The sequence below is a fragment of the Tauraco erythrolophus genome, chromosome 10, assembly GCF_009769465.1.
Source record: "Tauraco erythrolophus isolate bTauEry1 chromosome 10, bTauEry1.pri, whole genome shotgun sequence".
NCBI classification, from domain to species: Eukaryota; Metazoa; Chordata; class Aves; order Musophagiformes; family Musophagidae; genus Tauraco; species Tauraco erythrolophus.
Genome location: NC_141474.1, coordinates 4,207,860 through 4,227,148, shown reverse-complemented (window position 1 = coordinate 4,227,148; position 19,289 = coordinate 4,207,860). Strand labels below are relative to the sequence as shown.

The window sequence follows — 19,289 nt, the reverse complement described above, 5'->3', positions numbered from 1 at the left end:
GGCACAAAAAGAGACAGCAAAACAAAGCAGGCTCCCAAAGTGTTCAATAACATAATGTCATATTGATAGATAAGACTGACGAGTCCAAATACAGCTCTGAATTTCATCAACAAAGTTGCTCTTCAAGGCAACCAGAAATAGCAAAAGGAGAGGAGACAAACGAAGCGGTGGAAACAGGCAGCTAAAAGGAACATTGTAGAAAGCTCTTCAGCTGATGCTGATGTGAAAATTTATCTACGTAGCCAGGCTCAAAACCACATCATTCACCATAATCGCATGGAAACTTTCCACCAGATCAAGAGGTTTGTGTTCTCATTACAGGCAGTTGAGGCATGAAGCCTCCTAACACGTCCCACAGCACTTGGACCTCCCTGCAAGCCCCACGTTTTCCTCAAGTTCTGTCACAGGAAACACAAAAAATTCAAACCCGTTTCAGTTCTAGGTGAGGCTGAGTGACGGATTCTCTCTTACGGTTATTGAGACAATATTCTAAGGCCACTGGAAATTTGGGGAATTTGGGCGTTGACTCACATCCTCAACAGCCTGAAGACAACTTTAAAATAAAGGATAAAAGAACTCAATCACAGAGAGGCCATGGCAAGCCCCAAATTCGTATGAATTTAAATAAAAATGTTCTTTCTACCAAGTCATATTTAACGTGAGAACGATGAAAAGACCTCATCCGTAATGGCACACGTTTTGATGGGATTTTTAAAATTTCTCAATAAAACTTCATTCCCACCATAAATTTAACTAATTTTTCACAGGTTTCCACATCTCTGGATGTGCTCCTGCCCGGGAGGCCCACTCCCAGGCTTGAGTGCTACCGTTGCAGCGTGTGTGCAAGGGAAGGAAACGTGCCTCCCTGGCTGGCTGTGAAACGACAGGATTTCCAACAGGTATTTTTCCTCTCTGGATTGAGAGTTAAAGAACATCCGTAAGGACTGATGTCACTCTTCCAGCCACAGTCCAGAACTAAAAAGACAAATCCCATCCAAAAACTCTTGGTTGACATCAATTGTGCATCCATAATTCAAATCAGGGGCCAGAGAAGCTCCCTCGGAATGAGCAGTTGGCAGCACTTACTCGGCAACGGATTCAACTGGTTTTCTTCTCCCAGTATTTTCCTTTCATAAAAGAGCTGCATAGGACGTAAACACTTTGTCAACGACAAGCCAGGACAGGGATGTGGAGAAAGCACAGTCAGGAAGGAAGTTGAAGGCTATTTAAAATTCATCTGTATCTAGGACGAATTAATGAGAAGGCTGGAAGCTTGTTTCAAAGACACAAGACAGTTCACTCGAAAGGCTTTTTGATTTCGAGGATTTTTTTTGCAGAAGAATATGTTTCACTGTTAGCAGTTGCAACAGGTTTTTACCTCCTTCCAGTTGCTGGAATTACAGGCATGCTGTTTGTTCAGAGATAAAGTAAAGAACAATTCAATGCAGACAAAAATTATTTTTTCACTGCTCCGTTACTTCTTCTGGATGCTGACTGGACAGACAGCTTGACCATATCATTTCAGTCCTCCATTAAGGAATAGTTGCTTTCTTATTCCATGGCCATATGTCTTCAGATTTTATTTTCCTTCTATGATGAGGGCCAATTAGACTTTTATTTTAATATATTTTTAATCTATGCTCCTCCCACAAATTCTCAGAAGTGCTTGTCACATCAAGCTGACCCATGAATCTTAGGAGCAGTTTTCACTGGTGCCTTAGTGTGTTGTCTACACACTGCCCCGCTGTTTCTCAAGATGTCTGTGTGTATATTCTCACTTGAAATCAGTCTTCTTACAAGAGTGTCCACTGATAGGACAAGGGGAAATGGGTTTAAGTTGAAGGGAACAGATTTAGATTAGATCTTAGGAAGAAATTCTTCAGTACGAGGGTGGTGAGACTTTGGAATAAATTACCCAGAGAAGTTGTGGATGTCCCCTCCCTGGAGGTGTTCAAGGCCAGGCTGGATGGAGCCTTGAATAGCCTGGTCTAGTTGAGAGGCGTCCCTGCCCATGGAAGGGAGGTTGGATTAGATGATCTCTAAGGTCCCTTCCAGCCTGTGCCATTCTATGATTCTATGATTCTTACCATTCCAGGTTTGGTTTTGGCTGTTGTAAAAGAGGCTCCTTTAGCTTTATGTGATGATTACCCTCCACAAACGCTAACAAGTTTCCCTTTCTCTAGCAGACCCTAGTGTCGCACTCGCTCACTTTCTCCTTGGATTCTTTCACCGTCTTTCCCAGAGTAATTCCTTCAGACATGCCGAGAGAAACACTGCCAGATGTGAGATGAATGCAAATGTTTTAAGAGTTGTTTCTTTTTTTCATTCTAAATATTAAATCTATATTAACCATGACTAAAAGACTTCTTCAGCATATTTTATCATCAAGCTTAATATAATAAAAAGCACAGGAGCTTCAGACAGGACGTAACTGTGCTGCTATCACAATAATCACCATTATGAAATGATGTTCTGTACTTCTTGAGAAACAATCTCTTGAAATCATTATTTCTGAGAGCAGCTGTACATCAAGATCAGAATGAAGCAACAAACCGAACTGACGAAAAATGATCAAATCCACACCAGAAGCTCATTCTGAAGATTAACTCACTAACAGTTCAAAAGTGATCAAGGGATCGTGTTCCTACTGCATGATCATCTCTGCAAAGAAGAGGACAGAGAGCAGAAAAACTAAAAACCTTTCTGCTTTTTCTATTTGCTTACTTAAAATAATCAGGACATTGTGAAAGAAATAGAGCTCAGATATTTGTATGAAAATGTGGAATCACTTCTCCATTACTACCTTTTGCACTCTCTTGGATATCTGGCCACATTAACCTACCTCTTTTGGATAACTGAGCACCAACATGCAGAAGAAGTGATACCCTTAAGGAAAAAATACTGAATTATGGAAGTGGACAATATTTGCTTAGTACTGAATGCTATCAAGGCACGTGCAGCTAGCCAGAAAATTTGCAAGTGAAATACTTCACAATAAAAATTAACAGAATGAACTAGAGTCAACAGTGTTTCATACTCACGAAGTCTCTGCATTTAAAATTCTCAATTATTTCATTTATTTATATCTTTTTATGTTTGTGACCCATTTAAATCAGAAAGGAAATCAGTGACAGGTTCAAAACCAGGTTTAATTCCACAGATGCCCTGACTTGATGGTGGCAAAAGGAAGTAGTAGTATTTTACCAAAATAAGCATTCCAGACTATCCATCTATTCTATCTTTTTTTTTAAAGGAAGTGCAGATATATCTACAATACAGAACCATGCTCTTTTGTATCTGGAGTAATGCACTCCTTAGAACAGTAGGGAGAAAAAAAGACACAAAGAGAACAGCTTCGTTCAATTGTGCTGTTTGGCAGTTCTCACTATTTGTTGAATATCAGGCCATCAAAGCAACGTGCAATACCCTCACTGTCTTTGGGCACTCGGAATCAGACAATCAGGACAGCTTTCCCGCTAAAAGTCTCCTAGGCTTTTACTACTAGGTGTCTTCAAGAACTTAGAATTCCTAACTTTGAATAAATTATTTAAGAAATTAAATGAAGAACAGATGTGTATGCATCAGATATTCTTAATTAGATCCCTTAGCAAAGAATGAGGCAATCCACAATTCTAATTTTAAAACCAAACCAGTATTTCACTGAAAATCTCCTCTTCTATATAACCATGGCTTCTACAGAATTTGGTTACATACATTTCGAAATTAAACAGTAAATGACTCCAACAAAACCAAACAAAACAAAGAAGAAACATTTGTGAGGTGGAGGAAGGGCTTTCTGATTCAAGTGTTTTTACCTCACAGAGTAGTAAGTCAATGATGTGGAAGACCATGCAGAGTGGAAACTTGGCAGTGAAAAGAGTGAGGAACCACTGGGATGCATACATATGAGCTTCCAAATTGAGGTCTGAGAAATGGCTAAACAGGTCTGGTAACTGCTCCTAGAGTAAAGGGGAGAAAAAAAAAAAGCTTCAGTATTACTCATTAATTTGAGTTCATCAGTAAGTATCAGGTTGCTAAACACTGAAAAACACAACAAAGTGAAATCCTGGCTTCTTTCGAGCAATGGAAATACGTTTTTTCATAAACTCAGTGCCCATGGTTACAGTTTTAGTAAGATATCCACTGAGGATTCTAACACGGTATCGAATAACATTCTGAGATTATACTGAGAAATTACAAAATCTTCAACAGTCGCAAGGCAGAGTGGTTGTGAAATCTACGTCACGCACAGTATATATTTTTAAGTTATTGCTTCACTGTGTCTTGCTATAAATGCTTCTGGTAAAAAAGCAACGGATACTAGAACAAGGAGTTCACCTTGCAGAGCTTGAAAGCAACGAAGCCCACAACTCCATCAGACAATTTCTCTAACTGGGACCATATATATGTAACACAAAATAAGGATTGACAATCCCACTGTACACTGATGACATATTCATATTCAGTTAATAAAGTAAAATCTTTGTTAACATATGCAAATATTGAGAAGACCATATGCTGAAGTTCAGTATCAAATTAATTAGTAGGCAATTCTACTTCATCGAGTAGGAGACATGTATGATTTGACATCTGAAAAAAAAGATAATTGAATTATCTGTGGTCTGTTTTGTTTGGGTTTAATACATCCACAGAGGTAGACATGGCTATCCATGGTCGCTGACTCCAGCAGCTAGGTTTCACTATGCTAATGGAAGTGCAGGTCAAAGCTTAAGGGACTGTTTGTAACCACTTATTAGTCAGAGCAACAATGTGTAAAACTTGCAGCCGTTTATTTATGTTAAATTGCTCTGGCTACCAAATAATTCCATCTGCAAAAAAGCCCCAAGGTATTGAATACACAGTAAAATCTACAAAATGACCTGCACTTGATCCGTATTTCATAAGCATCGGGACATCCTGATTTGCTTGACCTCTTAACCATCAACATAATTCACAGAAAGTAGGACACTGATGGTGGCAGTCCAAAAGATATTTTGGCCTTAATAGAACAGGGACATTCCCTCTAAGCAACATCACGGAATAGGGAAGAGAGTAAGCAAATGGAGAGAGGAAAAAACCCAGACACCTACTCTGCTTGGATACAAAGATTAGCAACAACATTAGCACACAAAAGACAAAAGAAATTAGAAATAAATCTGACTCACAGTGTTTGGATCCAGATATTAAACTTCCCTGCTTTGGTTCTACCCCACCTCTAAAAGGAAGGGGGTTTATTGTTCTGTGGCTCATGGAAGCAAAGCATGAATCTCTTCTTCATGCCAGTATTTCCATTTATGAAAGTAGAAGAATTTGCTACCCCGGCCCCACCTGCATTAACTTCTCCAGCTGGAAAAATTTGCAATGGAGATCTTCAAAGTTATTTCTGTAGAGGTCCCTCAAGCCATAGTCATACATTATTTTCACAAATACACAGAATGCCTGCTCCTCCGGCATCTGTTTGGGAAAATACACAAACACAAAGTTAGAAATTGGGCTGAGGCTGGACATTCGTTACACAAATACACACAATTAAGCATCTAATGAATGATGAATTTAGAACTAGGAATATATTAAAATTTTCAGCAAAGCACTCTGAATGCAGAATTAAGCCACTAAAATCTCAAGGAGACTATTCTCCTTGACGAGCACCTTGACTTGGCTCTGTAAGATCATCTTTGAAGAAAATGCAGGATCATATCGTAAGTTCATGTAAGTACACATCCCTACAGCAGCACAACTGTCATCAGTACTCTTTCTGCCAAAGAGATAAGAGAACAACCAGTACACAACTCTCAGCTACAGAACAATTTAAAAAACAAACAAAAAAAAAAAAAAACAAAGAAAGAAAGAAAGAAAAGAAAAAAAAACAACAAAAACAATTCATGACAGAGATTTCTACTGAGACACACCTGGTTAAAGGGGAAAAATTCAGGAAAACTAAGGTATAATCAACCCTTAGTGAGAATTAATGCTTATCTACTTTCATCCAAACTCCAAGACATCCATCAAACTCTCTGAAGTCAGGTTTCCCATGATGAATAAGGAAATAACAAATTTTCCCTTCAGAACCTATACCTGAGCCGAGGAGGGCTGATCCCATCTACCAACATCATGACTTCATCAGAAGCCCTATCTCCATAATCTCTCTTTAATTTTGACCAAAATTTCTCATCCAACAGTTTTAGAAGGCAGTACTGAAGGACAGGCTGTGTGAGCCACTCTGAAGTTCCACTTGTTGGCTTGAGCCCACTGAATATCTAATCTGTGGGAAGCCTTGTGTCACCAACCCCCCATGGATAAGACATCTCTACCTCTCTCCCCGTTCCCTCATGCCTTTGGGCAACACAGTAAGAAGACAGGCATAGAGAGTCACTGCAGACCCCAAATCACGTTTTCAATCACATTTAAAAACCACCTTTCTTTTGCAGGCACCAGATTGTAACAAATGACAACGACAACTGAGTATCAAGAATGACAACTCTTGACCTTTTAGCATATTCACTCGTTCAGCCTCTTGCCAACCCCTTATCAAATATGAGCGATAGAGAAAAGCTCAGTATTTTCTTCAAAGACAATTTTAGTTTCTTGGTATTTACCTCCAGGGTTTCATCTTTTACGGTTCAGCCTACGATTATGGCCTGTCTCCAGGGCAGACACTTTCATTTTCATTTTCAGCCAGCGCACATGAAAGTAACTAGTTAGCACAAAGAACTGCCCGATGAGCAACTAGCTACCTGGCCAGGCCAGATTCGCCTAGGACAAGCTCTTAAGAATCTCAAAGTTCTTTATCCCAATTTTATCTGGATGGAATGCTCCCCACTGACAGCGGATAAAAGCTGCAGACAAAGTAAAGGGAAGAAAGAGTTTTATCCTGACCAAAAGCCTTGAACCTGCTTTATAATAAGATGAATGCAAATTTCTTTTTTTTTTTTTTTTGTAAGGTAACAATTATTTCTAATAAAATGAGAGATGTTCATGCACAAACACACCTACCTTGCATGCTCAATCAGACACACGTGCATTGACAATCATTTCCCACCCGCCCCAGACAGGGAGAGGGAACAGAGGTGAGTACCAGGCCAAAATCATTTACAGGCAGAGGCCACCGAGTCCTCGCTCTCAGTGGATGGAAGTTCTCCAGTATTACCAACCCCAAGAATTCAAAATCATAAATCAAGTTTTCATTTCTCATTTATTTCAAACCAAACTCATTTTTGGCACTTCCGTTCTGATTTTTAGCATTTAGATATTTGCCGCTTATTAACTTTTCTTTGGAATCACAAAAGTCAGAAATGTACCGTTTTTTAAAATGAAATTTTAGTTTCTCACATAGCAATGACTCCAAGAGGCAGACAACAAGAAAAAAAACTCAAACGCTGTGAGGCTTACAGTAAAAGGGTTAGAGTTGGCAACACTGTCCCCCTGTGATTAGAAGTTACCTGCTCACCTTTGATGGGAATTTCATCAAAGCAACAAAATCACAAAAAGCCAGGATGGAGGTTCAGGCTACCCAACCATCCCTGAAAAAAACAATCTACATTGCAGAGAAAGGATATCCTGTCCCAGAAAAAAGGGAAAGGAAAGCGTCTAGAAATCCATGCAAAGATAGAAGAGTTAGAGAGGGTCTTACAAGCATTCACAGCATACAGATTGGTTGGAGAATTTGAGAAAAACAAGAGTTTGAGGACATCCTGGGAAGCTCCCAACTTACATGAGCTCATTGAGACTGCTTCCCTTCCCCCCTTTCTCTGATTATTTCAGTTTAATATCCTATTATGAAAGCAAATGTTATAAAGGGCATATTAAAATGAGTGTCATTGCCATTTAGTATTCCCTACGTACAGGGCAATTTCTTCTGACTCCAGAAACACGAGAAGCAGAGGTGATTCTCTCTAGTAATGACAGCGTACAACTAAGTGAGAGGAGCTGAAGTATTAGTCAAACGTTGAGAATGTGACACCCACTCGTTCCTAAACAACTCTGGTATCGAAAATGGCTTATTCTTCAGTGGGACTTGAAAATCCTTCTTCGGGGAAAAAGTTAATTGCAAAATAAACTGTTAGATAAGCTCATTTGCAGTGTATGTGGGATTGCAACAGTGTGACTAATTTCAGGTTTATCCTTAAAGACTCTAAAGCTTCTCTGTAACACTGTCACTGTGTATCATGCTCCTTAAGTCTTCCAGGAGTCACAGATGTCACTAGGAATTACAAGGTCAATTAATCTGAATTTTGAGTTCTAGATACCTCAGGAAGTGCATGTGTAACATATGTACAAACAGCTGACTCAAAACCACAATCTCAAACGTATTTCAACCACGATTAACGATTTATTAATTGGCCTGACGGAAAAAACAGGCAAGAGCTTGAGTAAGAGTCGTTGCGGTTTCGAGTGGTCTATTCAGATATTCTTTACAATACCCACACTACTTGAATCTGCTTTTCCACTCATACATCAAAGTGAAAGCATCTTGCAAATATAAAACCTGTGTATTTATCTCTGTACACACACACGTGTATATACAGGAAGCAACAGATCGAAGTTTGTACAGTTTTTGGTTACAGGCTGAAATATCAAGGTTAAAAATTCAGCTTTCACTCAAAAGACATGATAAAATAAAATGGCCCTAGGATAAAAAGTCTCCCTGAAAACTGATGAGATCACTTGCTCTGGTTAGCTACTCTGAGAATATCTCTCAAAGTCAAATTCTCCATGAACACAAAGGGAGCTCACCTACTTGACAACTAAATTAAAAGAAAATATTAACATGTAACAAATCAGTTTCAGGTTTTGACACAGAAGTACTTGACAATTTAATGGATTTCTCCTAGATAAAGGAAATCTACATTCATAAAGATAGGAGTCATTAGTCACTATTTGCCAAAAACAACAAGAGGAAAATGAATACAGACAAATAAACATCAGTAAATATCTGTCAAACAGCGTGTTACAGTACTACTGATTTTAAAGCTGCTTTGGTTTCAAATCTCAAAGCTTTCATTTGGCAATTAACTCACATGAAGCAGAAGCACAGCTGCAAGGAAAGACTGTCCCTGGCAATAGCCGATGTCTTCATCATAGACAGAGTATGCCTAGAAAAAATAAACGGCAGCATATATTGAAAATGCACGCAGGCATTAACGAAGTGTGTAATAATTAACGAGCTCTTCAGAATATGTAATACTGAGGAGACTAAAATAATAAAAGTTGTGAAACTGTAACCATTCTTGCATAGGCTTTCAGGGCACTTAGGAAAACATCTACAGGTCACCCTCAATCTACCATAGATATATTTGTAAATCTTCATTTTTATTTTTCGAACAGCACGAGAACAGTTGGATGCAATTTCCCTTCACCTAAATCATGGAAAACTCTGCTGAGGTCAGTAATGATATAACTTTGACAATGTAACAAATACGATATAAAACCCAGGTTATTTTGTGTTGTGGGGAGAGTGACTGTTTGTTTTTGGAAAAACAAGTTCTGACATCATGAGAGTATAGGAACTGAGGTTGGTTGGTAGGTAGAAAACCACCGAGAACAACTCTAGCCTGAAAATTTCATCAGAAACAGTTTTTCCATGTCCTTGTTATGCTGAGGAATGAATAAGCCTCATTTTCCTATGGCATGATTGACATACTACTCTTTTCTTACTCCTAAAAAACCAAAACTAAAATAACCAACCTTTCCTTCCCCCTTACTTTTCTGAGACAAGACGACAGATACTGTCTTTAAAGAGACGTCAGAGGATGTTAAGAATTTGAAGAAACTTGAGCAAGTACAAGCAGCAGCAGGATTGACATCGGAGAGAGACATCCGGAGAGAATAAGCAAGGTACCAAGGTTACAGCCAAAGAAAACCAAAGCACAAGATCAGAGCTACAGAGAAGAACGAGCCACGTGAATCAGAAAAACCCACTTTGCCCCACGCCGCCTCCAAGACTGTTTACAGATGAGAACGTTTTGAACTGGAACACGGTGCTTATCTTCTTTTTATTTTTTTTGAGTCTTGAATGAAATCAAGATTGCAAATGCACCGAATGGAAGTACAGGGAGACTGTGAACAAACGACGTCAGGTATGCTGGGGAACCAAACCCACCGGGGTCGAGTGCACATTTCAAAGGTGGTTAAGCTGCCTCTTCAAAAGGTAAGGAATTGTGACCCAAAGAGGGATGTGACTCCTTTCCAGCCAATACTATTAACATAATTGCAAATAATTCCTGCCAGGAATGTTAAAATGAAAGCCAAAACATATTTAAAGTCTTTAAATCACCTTTCCTTTTTCATTCTGAGGGGCAAAAACTAAGAAAGAAATATTTAGAAGGAATTCTGTAATGATTCCAGAAGAGAAGATTTCTGTGAAGAACATAACCTGAGTATTCCCTTAAAGGTCACTGTTTGCAAGCAACTCATCCATACATTTCCTAACACATTTGTAGCTTTGTGAAAAACTAAACTGTGACTTACATACAGCTCTTTGCCATTGGTCTATATTGCTCACCATTCCTTTGAACTACGTTAGGATGAGTTAGAATCAGAGTGAAAATAATCCCAATCCACTGCTCAGTTTCAGTGGCCAAGCAACTACAAGACGACTAGTCACATCAATTATTGAAGAATATTTAACGAACCATTACAATCTGCTTACTAGTTTAAGTCAGCTCTAGCCACAAAAATAACTCCAGAAATGTACAACTGCAGACACAAAACTTGGAATTGGGAAAAAAGGATGTTGTCTTGGAAAAAGTGAATTTGAAATTACTCTTCAGCTACTAAATGCTGAATTAACAGAAATTACTTTCAACACTTAATATTGCATATGACTAAGTAGAACCATCTACTGGTTAATCATCATCACCATGAGCCTTTATCTACTTGTTCCCCAAAATCTATCAGTTTATAGATGTCCAATACTTTATTTCTGTAGCAGTCCTAAAAGTGGTATTATTCCTGCTTTTGAAAGGCCAGCTCTGCTTAGGAACAGACATGCAGAATTGAAAATAATAAATCTGATTTATGATTTCTTCATATTATATAAAACCACTTCTATTTTCCTTTAAAAGTTTCCAGGCTGAAAAATTAATAGCAAATTATGAACACGTGGAGGTTCTCACTGCTCTGAGAAGCATTATTAGCACAATAGTTATTATTTGCTGAAAACAGCAATAAATTAATCCAAAATAGTTTTAAAATAACTATTGACAGATGAACACGTTAGAGCAAACAAACTGCCTCCAAAACTGATGTAGATTAAAAAGTAAAGAAAGGTATCAGAAACACAAAGATACTTCTTTTGAGATTGTGACAGAAGTTGAAATTATGGCAAAAGAGGGAAAATGGAGGAGGGTGCAAAAAAATCCTCACTCTGCATGCTAAATATAAAAACGTGAAGGAAGACCAAGAAATGTTCTCATAATCAACTTCCTAAACACATTAGAAGTAGTAATAAATCCATTTTCAAACACATCCAGGGCAGGAAGGCAGAGCCTCTGCTTGGAAAATATATGGTCGAGGTAGAAAAGTTGTATTTAAATTATTGCAGAAAATCCACATGAACTTTCTTTGTGTCTGGTTTATTACAGAAGAATCACAGGGGTTGTCATCCTGCTGGAACCATTTCTAACAGGGGATGTGCTGAAGGGTCTGTTTCCAACTGAGTATCAGAAGAGATTATAAATTAAAAGGAATAAAAATACTAAAAATTTATTAAGAACAGATAGTATTCACCCAAAAAGCTGGGAGAGGGAGTGGGGAAGGAGGGGAAGAAAACAGTAAACCATTAATTGGTTGATTAAATCAGAAGACTAGATGACAAATTCAAAGCAGTTGTAAAAGAGGTGATCCATAGAACTACAAATCAATAAGCACTCGATAATATGGTTTCAAAAAAATATTTTAAATTAATTAGGGGACACAAATATACACAGGATGTATAAGAGAAAAAAGTCTGAGGGCCACGGTAAAAGGATGACACCATTAACAAATCTTTGAAGGTACCGACAACTATGAAAAAACTATTAACTGCTTGATCCGCTCGCTTTTTGAAGGTAATTTTCACTAGGTTCTTCCTGAAAATCTGATCTTCACAAGCAGCTCTTACCAGATATTTAGATACTAACTTCAGTTCTGCGTGACAATTAGATCAAACTGAGAAAGATTCTGCTGTTAAGTCAAAGCATCATAATCCTGGCAACTAAAGATTTATTTTTTTAATGAAGTCTCTAAAATTTACATGATTTCATTGTATTTGCCCAAAGCAAAGAGATTTTTGAAGCTTTACGCATGTTACATTTCCAATTCTACTGTTTTAGTTTTAAGTAACCTACGGGACTTGATACAGCTGAAATACGATGTCATTAACCAAAATAGCCTCAAAAATAAGGATGCTGCCTACAGATACCACCATAATATCATATTATTAACAAAAGATCTGAGATGACTTATTTAAGATTTATTCTTTTAACAGACTGAGGAGCGTTAACTTTGTCTTTCCACATGAAACACGAAAACAATGCGAACTCCCAAATCCCCTCCTGCCATTGCAGTCGTAACTTTGGAATTTCAAGAGAATGGGATTTTTCCCATGACAGCCTGTGACAACATTGCTGTCTTTTAAGTTATTATTTTTTTAAGCTCTTGGGGAATCTCCAATCACAATACTCCAGTTAACTGAGATTTTACATATTCTCTGTCTCATAATGAAGATTCTGACTTGAAGTCTACTTTCATTCATTTTAACTAAATGAAGATCTCACTCACGGAATTAAAATGCCTTTTTACTAGTTATCTGTCTTCTGAAGAGAAGAACTACTATGCAGCTATTAGTACAATATCATTAGGAAGTGAATATTTTGGAAGCAAAAGAGTCTCCTGAAATAAAGTCAATGATAGAGAACGGCCTGCATGTTGGGAAAGTGAATGAAGAATCCAGAGATGGACAGAAATTCACCTCGAAAATATTTAATGGAGGAAAATCTCCCAAGATCTGAATCTTCTGCACACAGAAAAATTCCAAGTAAGCAGCGTTTAAAAGACGAATGGAAAGGTTGTCAATCTGAATTTAGAAGGTCAGATTTGAGATTTCTGCAACTACTGTGTATAAGTCCCGGCAGTTTTAAAAAAGGAAGAGCAGAGAGTTCTTCTTGAAATTCTCAAAATTCCGGAATAAAATGGTTTTCACCATTTAACATCCTCCTAAACACGGAAATAATTGCTTACACTTCCTGAAGATTCAAATGTACTTAAAACAACAAAATGCAAAACACTAACCAGCAAACATCAGCTTACAATCACATTGCCAATTTGCCTTTACCATAGTAACTCAATGATATTAGAAACTAAACATTAAAATTACATTAGACGCTAAAGAAACCTCATGAAAAATATTTCTCTAGTGTCTGCCTCATATAAAGGTCTTACATTTTCAGAGCTTTCATTCCAGTCCCCCCACCCCCCCCGACTTCAGGGCAATGCAGAGGGAAAGGTTTGAGCAGAGGCTCTACAGATCTCCATCCCTCATCGGCAATAACGGTACCTCTCTTGCCAGTAATAATGTTCCCTGGCACAGGAAACACTCACTTCTCTGAAAAAGCGACAGGCACACTGGCACAGTGCTTGTCAACAGCCATAAGAGATATCCAGCATCTGTGTCCCAGGAAAACGCAACAGGAACTGAAGGCAAGTTTTTTGGGGGGAAGAATTAAAAAGCCTGATGTGCTCTTACCTTTGTGTCACTACCAAAATGATAGAAATGATCTAGGGAATCTGCTCGGTGTTTGACAGAGACACAGCTCTGTGCTGAGCAGAGTTAAAAGCCTCAGGTGGTGCCTGCAAAACAGACTGTCTCAAGAAAACATCCGTGCTTCGGTGCAGACTCCTCGCGCAACAAGGTCTTTTACGACATGCTCGGTCACTCGATAATTGTAGTGCCAGCATAATTTAAAACTCCATACTTCCATTTATTATAAGGCTAACAGTCTGAAAGTAAATAATATTCCCATGACTGCAGCATTTAGGATGTATCACATTATAGAAGGAATTTCTGTGTTAACTGGAAACTGTATTTTTAGAAATCAGTTATTTGTTGAGTATCAGGGAGAGGCACGTGTAAGTCACACAATACGCCTCCGCCAGAGCTACGAGGGCCGAGAGAATGAAGCAATCTTCACATTTATTCAGGCAGGCCTCCGAACAAGCCTTTGCTCTCTTTCCAGCATTCAGGATTCACAATCCTGACCTTTTCACCAGTAATCTCATACGCAAGAACAGGACTGCTGCTTCCTCGCTGAGCACAGACGCACGGAGAAGGAACCTTGTTAATATGTAAATGGCAGAAGACAAGATAACATTTAACATCCTCTGCATCAAACAAGGCAACAATATTTACTGAAACTGCTCTTCAACTCAGGAGCAAAGAAAATAAACAACTAAAAATAGATGGAAAATAATTCTTAACTGATTCTGTTTATGCTCCTATGTTTATTCTAAAACTGGCAAATAGAATCCTATAGGAAAGAAAGAGATCTGTTCTCTGACAAATAATTAATCTGAAGTGGACAAATACCAAAACTTCCCATTTGTAAATCTGAGGAGATACTAAGGACTGACAAACACGGAACAATATGTGCATGCTGAGAAGAGGTGACCATGTGAAAAAAAAGATGCTGCAGTGAAATGGAAATGAAAATGTAAAAAAAGGATGAAAGTTAGACAATCAGCTTACAGGCCAGCACTAAGCAGCAGTTCTGCCATGCTGAAGGATGAGCCAAAGAGTAATCCATCATTTGCAGTTTATCACGGTATAGAAGCTGCTGGTCACAGAAGAGCAAAGATGTTTTCACATTTCCATTACACAGCAAAGAAAGCCAAAACACCCATATTGGAGCCCATTCAGTATTAGCTTTGCTAGAAAAACAGTTTATTATTCTCTCTACTAATGTGGGTACCAACAAACAGACAGACATTGGAACGAGGACTGAAACTGTTTCATTTCACAGTAAACAGCTATCACGTTGGTCCTGTGCATAAAACTTTCTGGCCAGCATGACTGGGATTAGGAAAAAACTACAAATTTGATCAATCAAGAAGACAAGTAAAAAAAAAATGGTCATGGTACCAATGATTCCTATCCTTCCATAACGTCTTTTTAACTGGAAAAGCACTAACATCAACTTTGTTTCTCTGAAAAGTAATTCAACCATTTGCAGAAAACCGAGGCAGTGGTGTGTGTATTTCTCCAGTTTGCCCAGTGAGGGTACTCACCCAGTTAACCTGACTCATGGCCCTGCAACCTACTCCCCTTTCTCCTATTAAAGTCACAGCGGTTGGCTGTCGAGCAGGAGTTACTTCAATCCGAAAATCAGAGAAAACGCATCTCACGTTAAATTCCGCGCTGCGCACACTCCACAGCCGAGCGGACCCTTTCTGCCAAGTGCTTTGATTCCCTGGAGCATCGAGCTGTTAACCACAGATGCACGTGTGGAAGTAGGTCAGGAGTACTATTCTGTTATGCATTGTAATGCAGAGAATCAGCTCTTTAAATACTGCTAGAATTCACATAGTATTTAAACAGAAAGTGTGCAAGAACCAGGCGTATTTTCCCCAAGATGTTTGCTCTGAGCCAATCTAGCTCATGCGATGTCCTCATGTGAAATCTCCAATCTAGATCTGGAACTCTTTTCATTCCTTATCACCATTGTCAGGCTTAAAGTTTATTTTTAGATACTTTGTCACATAAATGTTCTGCCACTGAAAAAGTTTCCATCTTTCCTGATTTCCTACTGTTCTGAAGAAGAGATTAAGAGATGGAACTAAAACTGACAGACCCGTTGAAATGAGGCAGTGAGCTTTTAATGGTTTTCCTTTTTACCTGACAGCTCAGATCATCTCTCATTTCAGTGGGGCAGGAAGAAAATGCTCTTTAGCTTTTCACCCTCCCACCTGAGGACAGACCTTTACTAGCCTTATTCAATAATCTTGTTCTCCAAATATTTCGCTTTCATATTAGAAGAAGGGCATGAGTGTTCAAAGTTAATCTAGTAATATAAAACAGCCACAATATTACTCTCAACACTGATTTTCACTTTTTTTTGGTTATGTAATGACAAGTTTAAAAGCAAATTAATTAGCTTGTAACAGTATTTCTCTAAAACTCACCACACCAATCTTAAACTCAAGGTCCAGTTAGACCTGGTCACAGCCAGGTCATCTGTAGGACAGAGTCAAAGACATTTAAGGAAACAGTGCAAAGGAAAAGGAGCTGCCTAGAAATCTACACAGCAGTTGTGCCTCATCTCCATACTGGCAAGTAGGTAGAAACTGTCAAGAATAAAATCAGTAAACTTATGAATAATTCAATGTTGAAGATTGGATATGGCTGTTCTACCAGGAAGCAATGCTTCCCAAATCCTTCTTTGAACTAATGAGCACATAAAAGAATGAGGCAGTCAATAGCATCAACCAGGATTTTTAGAAAGTCTTCTAACAAGACCCCTTCCCAACAGGTTTCTGGGGAACTCAGCTGCCACCAGAAAAGGTCCTCTTATCCACTCAAATACTCGACTAAAGGGTAGACAACAAAAAGTAGGAATAAACAGTCAGTTTTCACCCACAGAAGGAAGACAAGGTCACTCACAGAACCTTACAGAATGCCATGCAAGGGCTGATGCTGTTGAAAATATTCACAAATCGTACAGAACACATAAAAATAGCACAGTAACAAAGCCTGCTGATGAGACAAAGCTGTTCGGAGCAGTAAATGAAAAGTTGACTGCAAAGATGCTACACAGAATGTGTTCATATCAAGAGAAAGCGGCGAGGTGGCAGAGGTCATTCAACCGTAGGAAACACAAAATGCTTCACAGGACAAGTGGTGCTCAACTTGATGCACACCCTGACAGGCCTCTGATCTAGATCCTTCAAGAAAAGAGGACCAACATCTGCAGCGACTTTCTCTGCAGGAGCTGTAGAGGCCCTGAGAGCAGGGTAGGCTCCCAGCTTTGGAAGACGAGTAGAATTCTCCACTTCTACTCCAGAAAACCCGGGAAGGTTTGAGATCTCTGCCTCTGTGAAGCTGCCTGCGAGACAGACAGTTCCTCTAAGTCGCTTCTAGTTCAGACAGATTCACTCTTTTATCTCCTCTTTATTAAATAAAAGGGACTGAGATATTCATTCATGAAAAAGAGTTTTTCTTTCCAAAGTATGTTGCCAAATCCCTTCATCATCCTCATGGAACTTCTACAGCTTCTTTCCAACGTAGAAGTAGTCATCTTTAATTCTGTACACAGTAACCGAAGGCAGCTGCAGCAGCTGTAAAATACTGACTTACTCAAGTCATTCCATGCCTACACAAGATTCATCTATCCTTTAGGTGCTATCCTCATAGATTCTATCCTGAAGATTCATCCTTTAACACCTCGTTATTTACCATTCCCTTTTTCTTTGTGTCATCAGGGGGGTTGGACTAGATGACCTTTGAAGGTCCCTTCCAGCCCTAACCATTCTATGATTCTATGATCAAGACACCTTTCTCAGCAATGATTTTTCCATTTAGGTAACTAACCAGAGTACATCGAATGAACAAGCCATCTTCACGACGCCTTGTCTGAAAGACATTTATTCGGTGCTGATGTTCAGTAACCTGCTAGCTGGCCAGTTTTTAAATCTCTAATGTGTATCTTGTTCATGTTCTAGCTTGTCCAGCATCTATACATTTTTTGCATGGCAGACTACACGATCTACAGAGTTTCAATAGAATTACCCTCACCAACGAAACCTCTATTTTTATTTTTTTTGTATTAGCTTGCCAAGATCTATTTTCAGTAAACTCACAGGCATTCATTATAATATACTTCTCACATTTAAGTCTCCATAAGCTGAATGCTATTCCATCACTTAACTGATACCAAACCGACAAGCCCACAATTACCTGCATTGTCCTAGTTATTCTTTTCAAAGATTGGCACAGGAACGGTTCTCTCGTAGCCCTCTAGAGCCCTCCAAGATCAGTAAGAAATCAATATAATTGGTTCAAAGTTCGCTCTGCTCCTTTATTTTTTACTTTTTTTTTTTTTTAATGTGAATTACTCATGACAATGAACTTCAATATATGTAACCTAAGCAGCTATATTTAACAGTCGTCCAAATTATTGTTTGAATAGGAGTCTGTATCACCATAGAATTTATCTGGAGAACAGGAATATGTATCATTACACCCCAAAGGCAGGACATTCTTTTCTGCTTGTTATGACAACTCCATCATTTCTGTCTATTAATCACCTGGAGGTGGAAACAGAGTAACAAGACAAAGGAAGGGAAGTGGAAATGGCTTTGTCTAAGGCAATCATTTATTCTACATGTAGAAAAAGAAATCTAAAATGAAAACTGCCTGCCAGAAACACAATAAAATCTGCAACTGACAGCCAGAGAACTCCCTATCTAGCTGCAATATTCTACTTCTGGATCTCTCCTGAGCAACTAAAGCCTGTCTGTACAAGCTGCAAAATCTGTTCATTTAGTACCTCAACTTCCCCATGTGTAAATTAGAAGAAAGAAATTAGATTTTTCTTTGATCCGAGAGCTATGAGTGAAATGCTACACACGCACATTGCTTGTGGAAAGGTCAGCTAACTTGTTCTCTAGATAATTATCTAGAAAGATTCTTGCTTAACCTCATAGCAGAGCTTGCTCCGAGGGTTTCTCTTCCCCTGCAAACCTCCCTCCCAGCAAAGCAAAAGATGTTCTACTACACCACACTTCCATTGAACCGGACCTCTGATATCAAAACTGCCATTAGCAAAGCTAGCTTGAAGCCTCGCTCTTCTCACATGCATCTCAGGAGACTCAAAATGCAAGGTTATAAAAAGTACTTCAGCATCCAAAATGCAAGGTTATAAAAAGTACTTCAGCACCCGCAGTACTGCAGAAAAACTGCACTCTCCACATGCAATCTAAATAAAGCTTTAAAATCTTATTGATTAGTGACTTGGTTCAGAACAGGGTTAGCAGGGCAAAATACAGTTATAGCAAAACATGGAACACACTTTAAAATTCAGAGTACTGACAGTACCTTACAGATTTTGTATAGAGATTCCTGACCGTCTCCTTCTGTATCTTTGAAATAATCATGTGCTGGAAACGTACGATGAATATCTCGTGTAATGACACTCTCCTGAGCAGAATCCTGTAAAAAAAAAAAAAAAAAGAGAGAAAACCCCCAAAGTATTAGCCCGGTAACAGTGTAATTAAACACAACAGAATATAAAATTCAACGTGCAGTCAACGTGGATACA

The 19,289-nt window shown here is 38.7% G+C and overlaps 1 protein-coding gene across 14 annotated transcripts in view; it reads right to left on the bottom strand.

Annotated features, from left to right (window-relative positions):
• The window catches only part of RABGAP1L (RAB GTPase activating protein 1 like), a 262,481-nt gene that overhangs the window by 92,209 nt on the left and 150,983 nt on the right, over window positions 1-19,289 (bottom strand). For all 14 annotated transcript variants that reach the window (XM_086617889.1, XM_086617904.1, XM_086617893.1 and 11 more), the window contains 4 exons: window positions 19,067-19,180; window positions 9,018-9,092; window positions 5,329-5,454; window positions 3,816-3,959 (listed from right to left, as the gene is read on the bottom strand). In XM_086617889.1, the coding sequence (XP_086474015.1) occupies window positions 3,816-3,959; window positions 5,329-5,454; window positions 9,018-9,092; window positions 19,067-19,180 (459 nt within the window). The remainder of the gene's footprint in view (window positions 1-3,815; window positions 3,960-5,328; window positions 5,455-9,017; window positions 9,093-19,066; window positions 19,181-19,289) is intronic.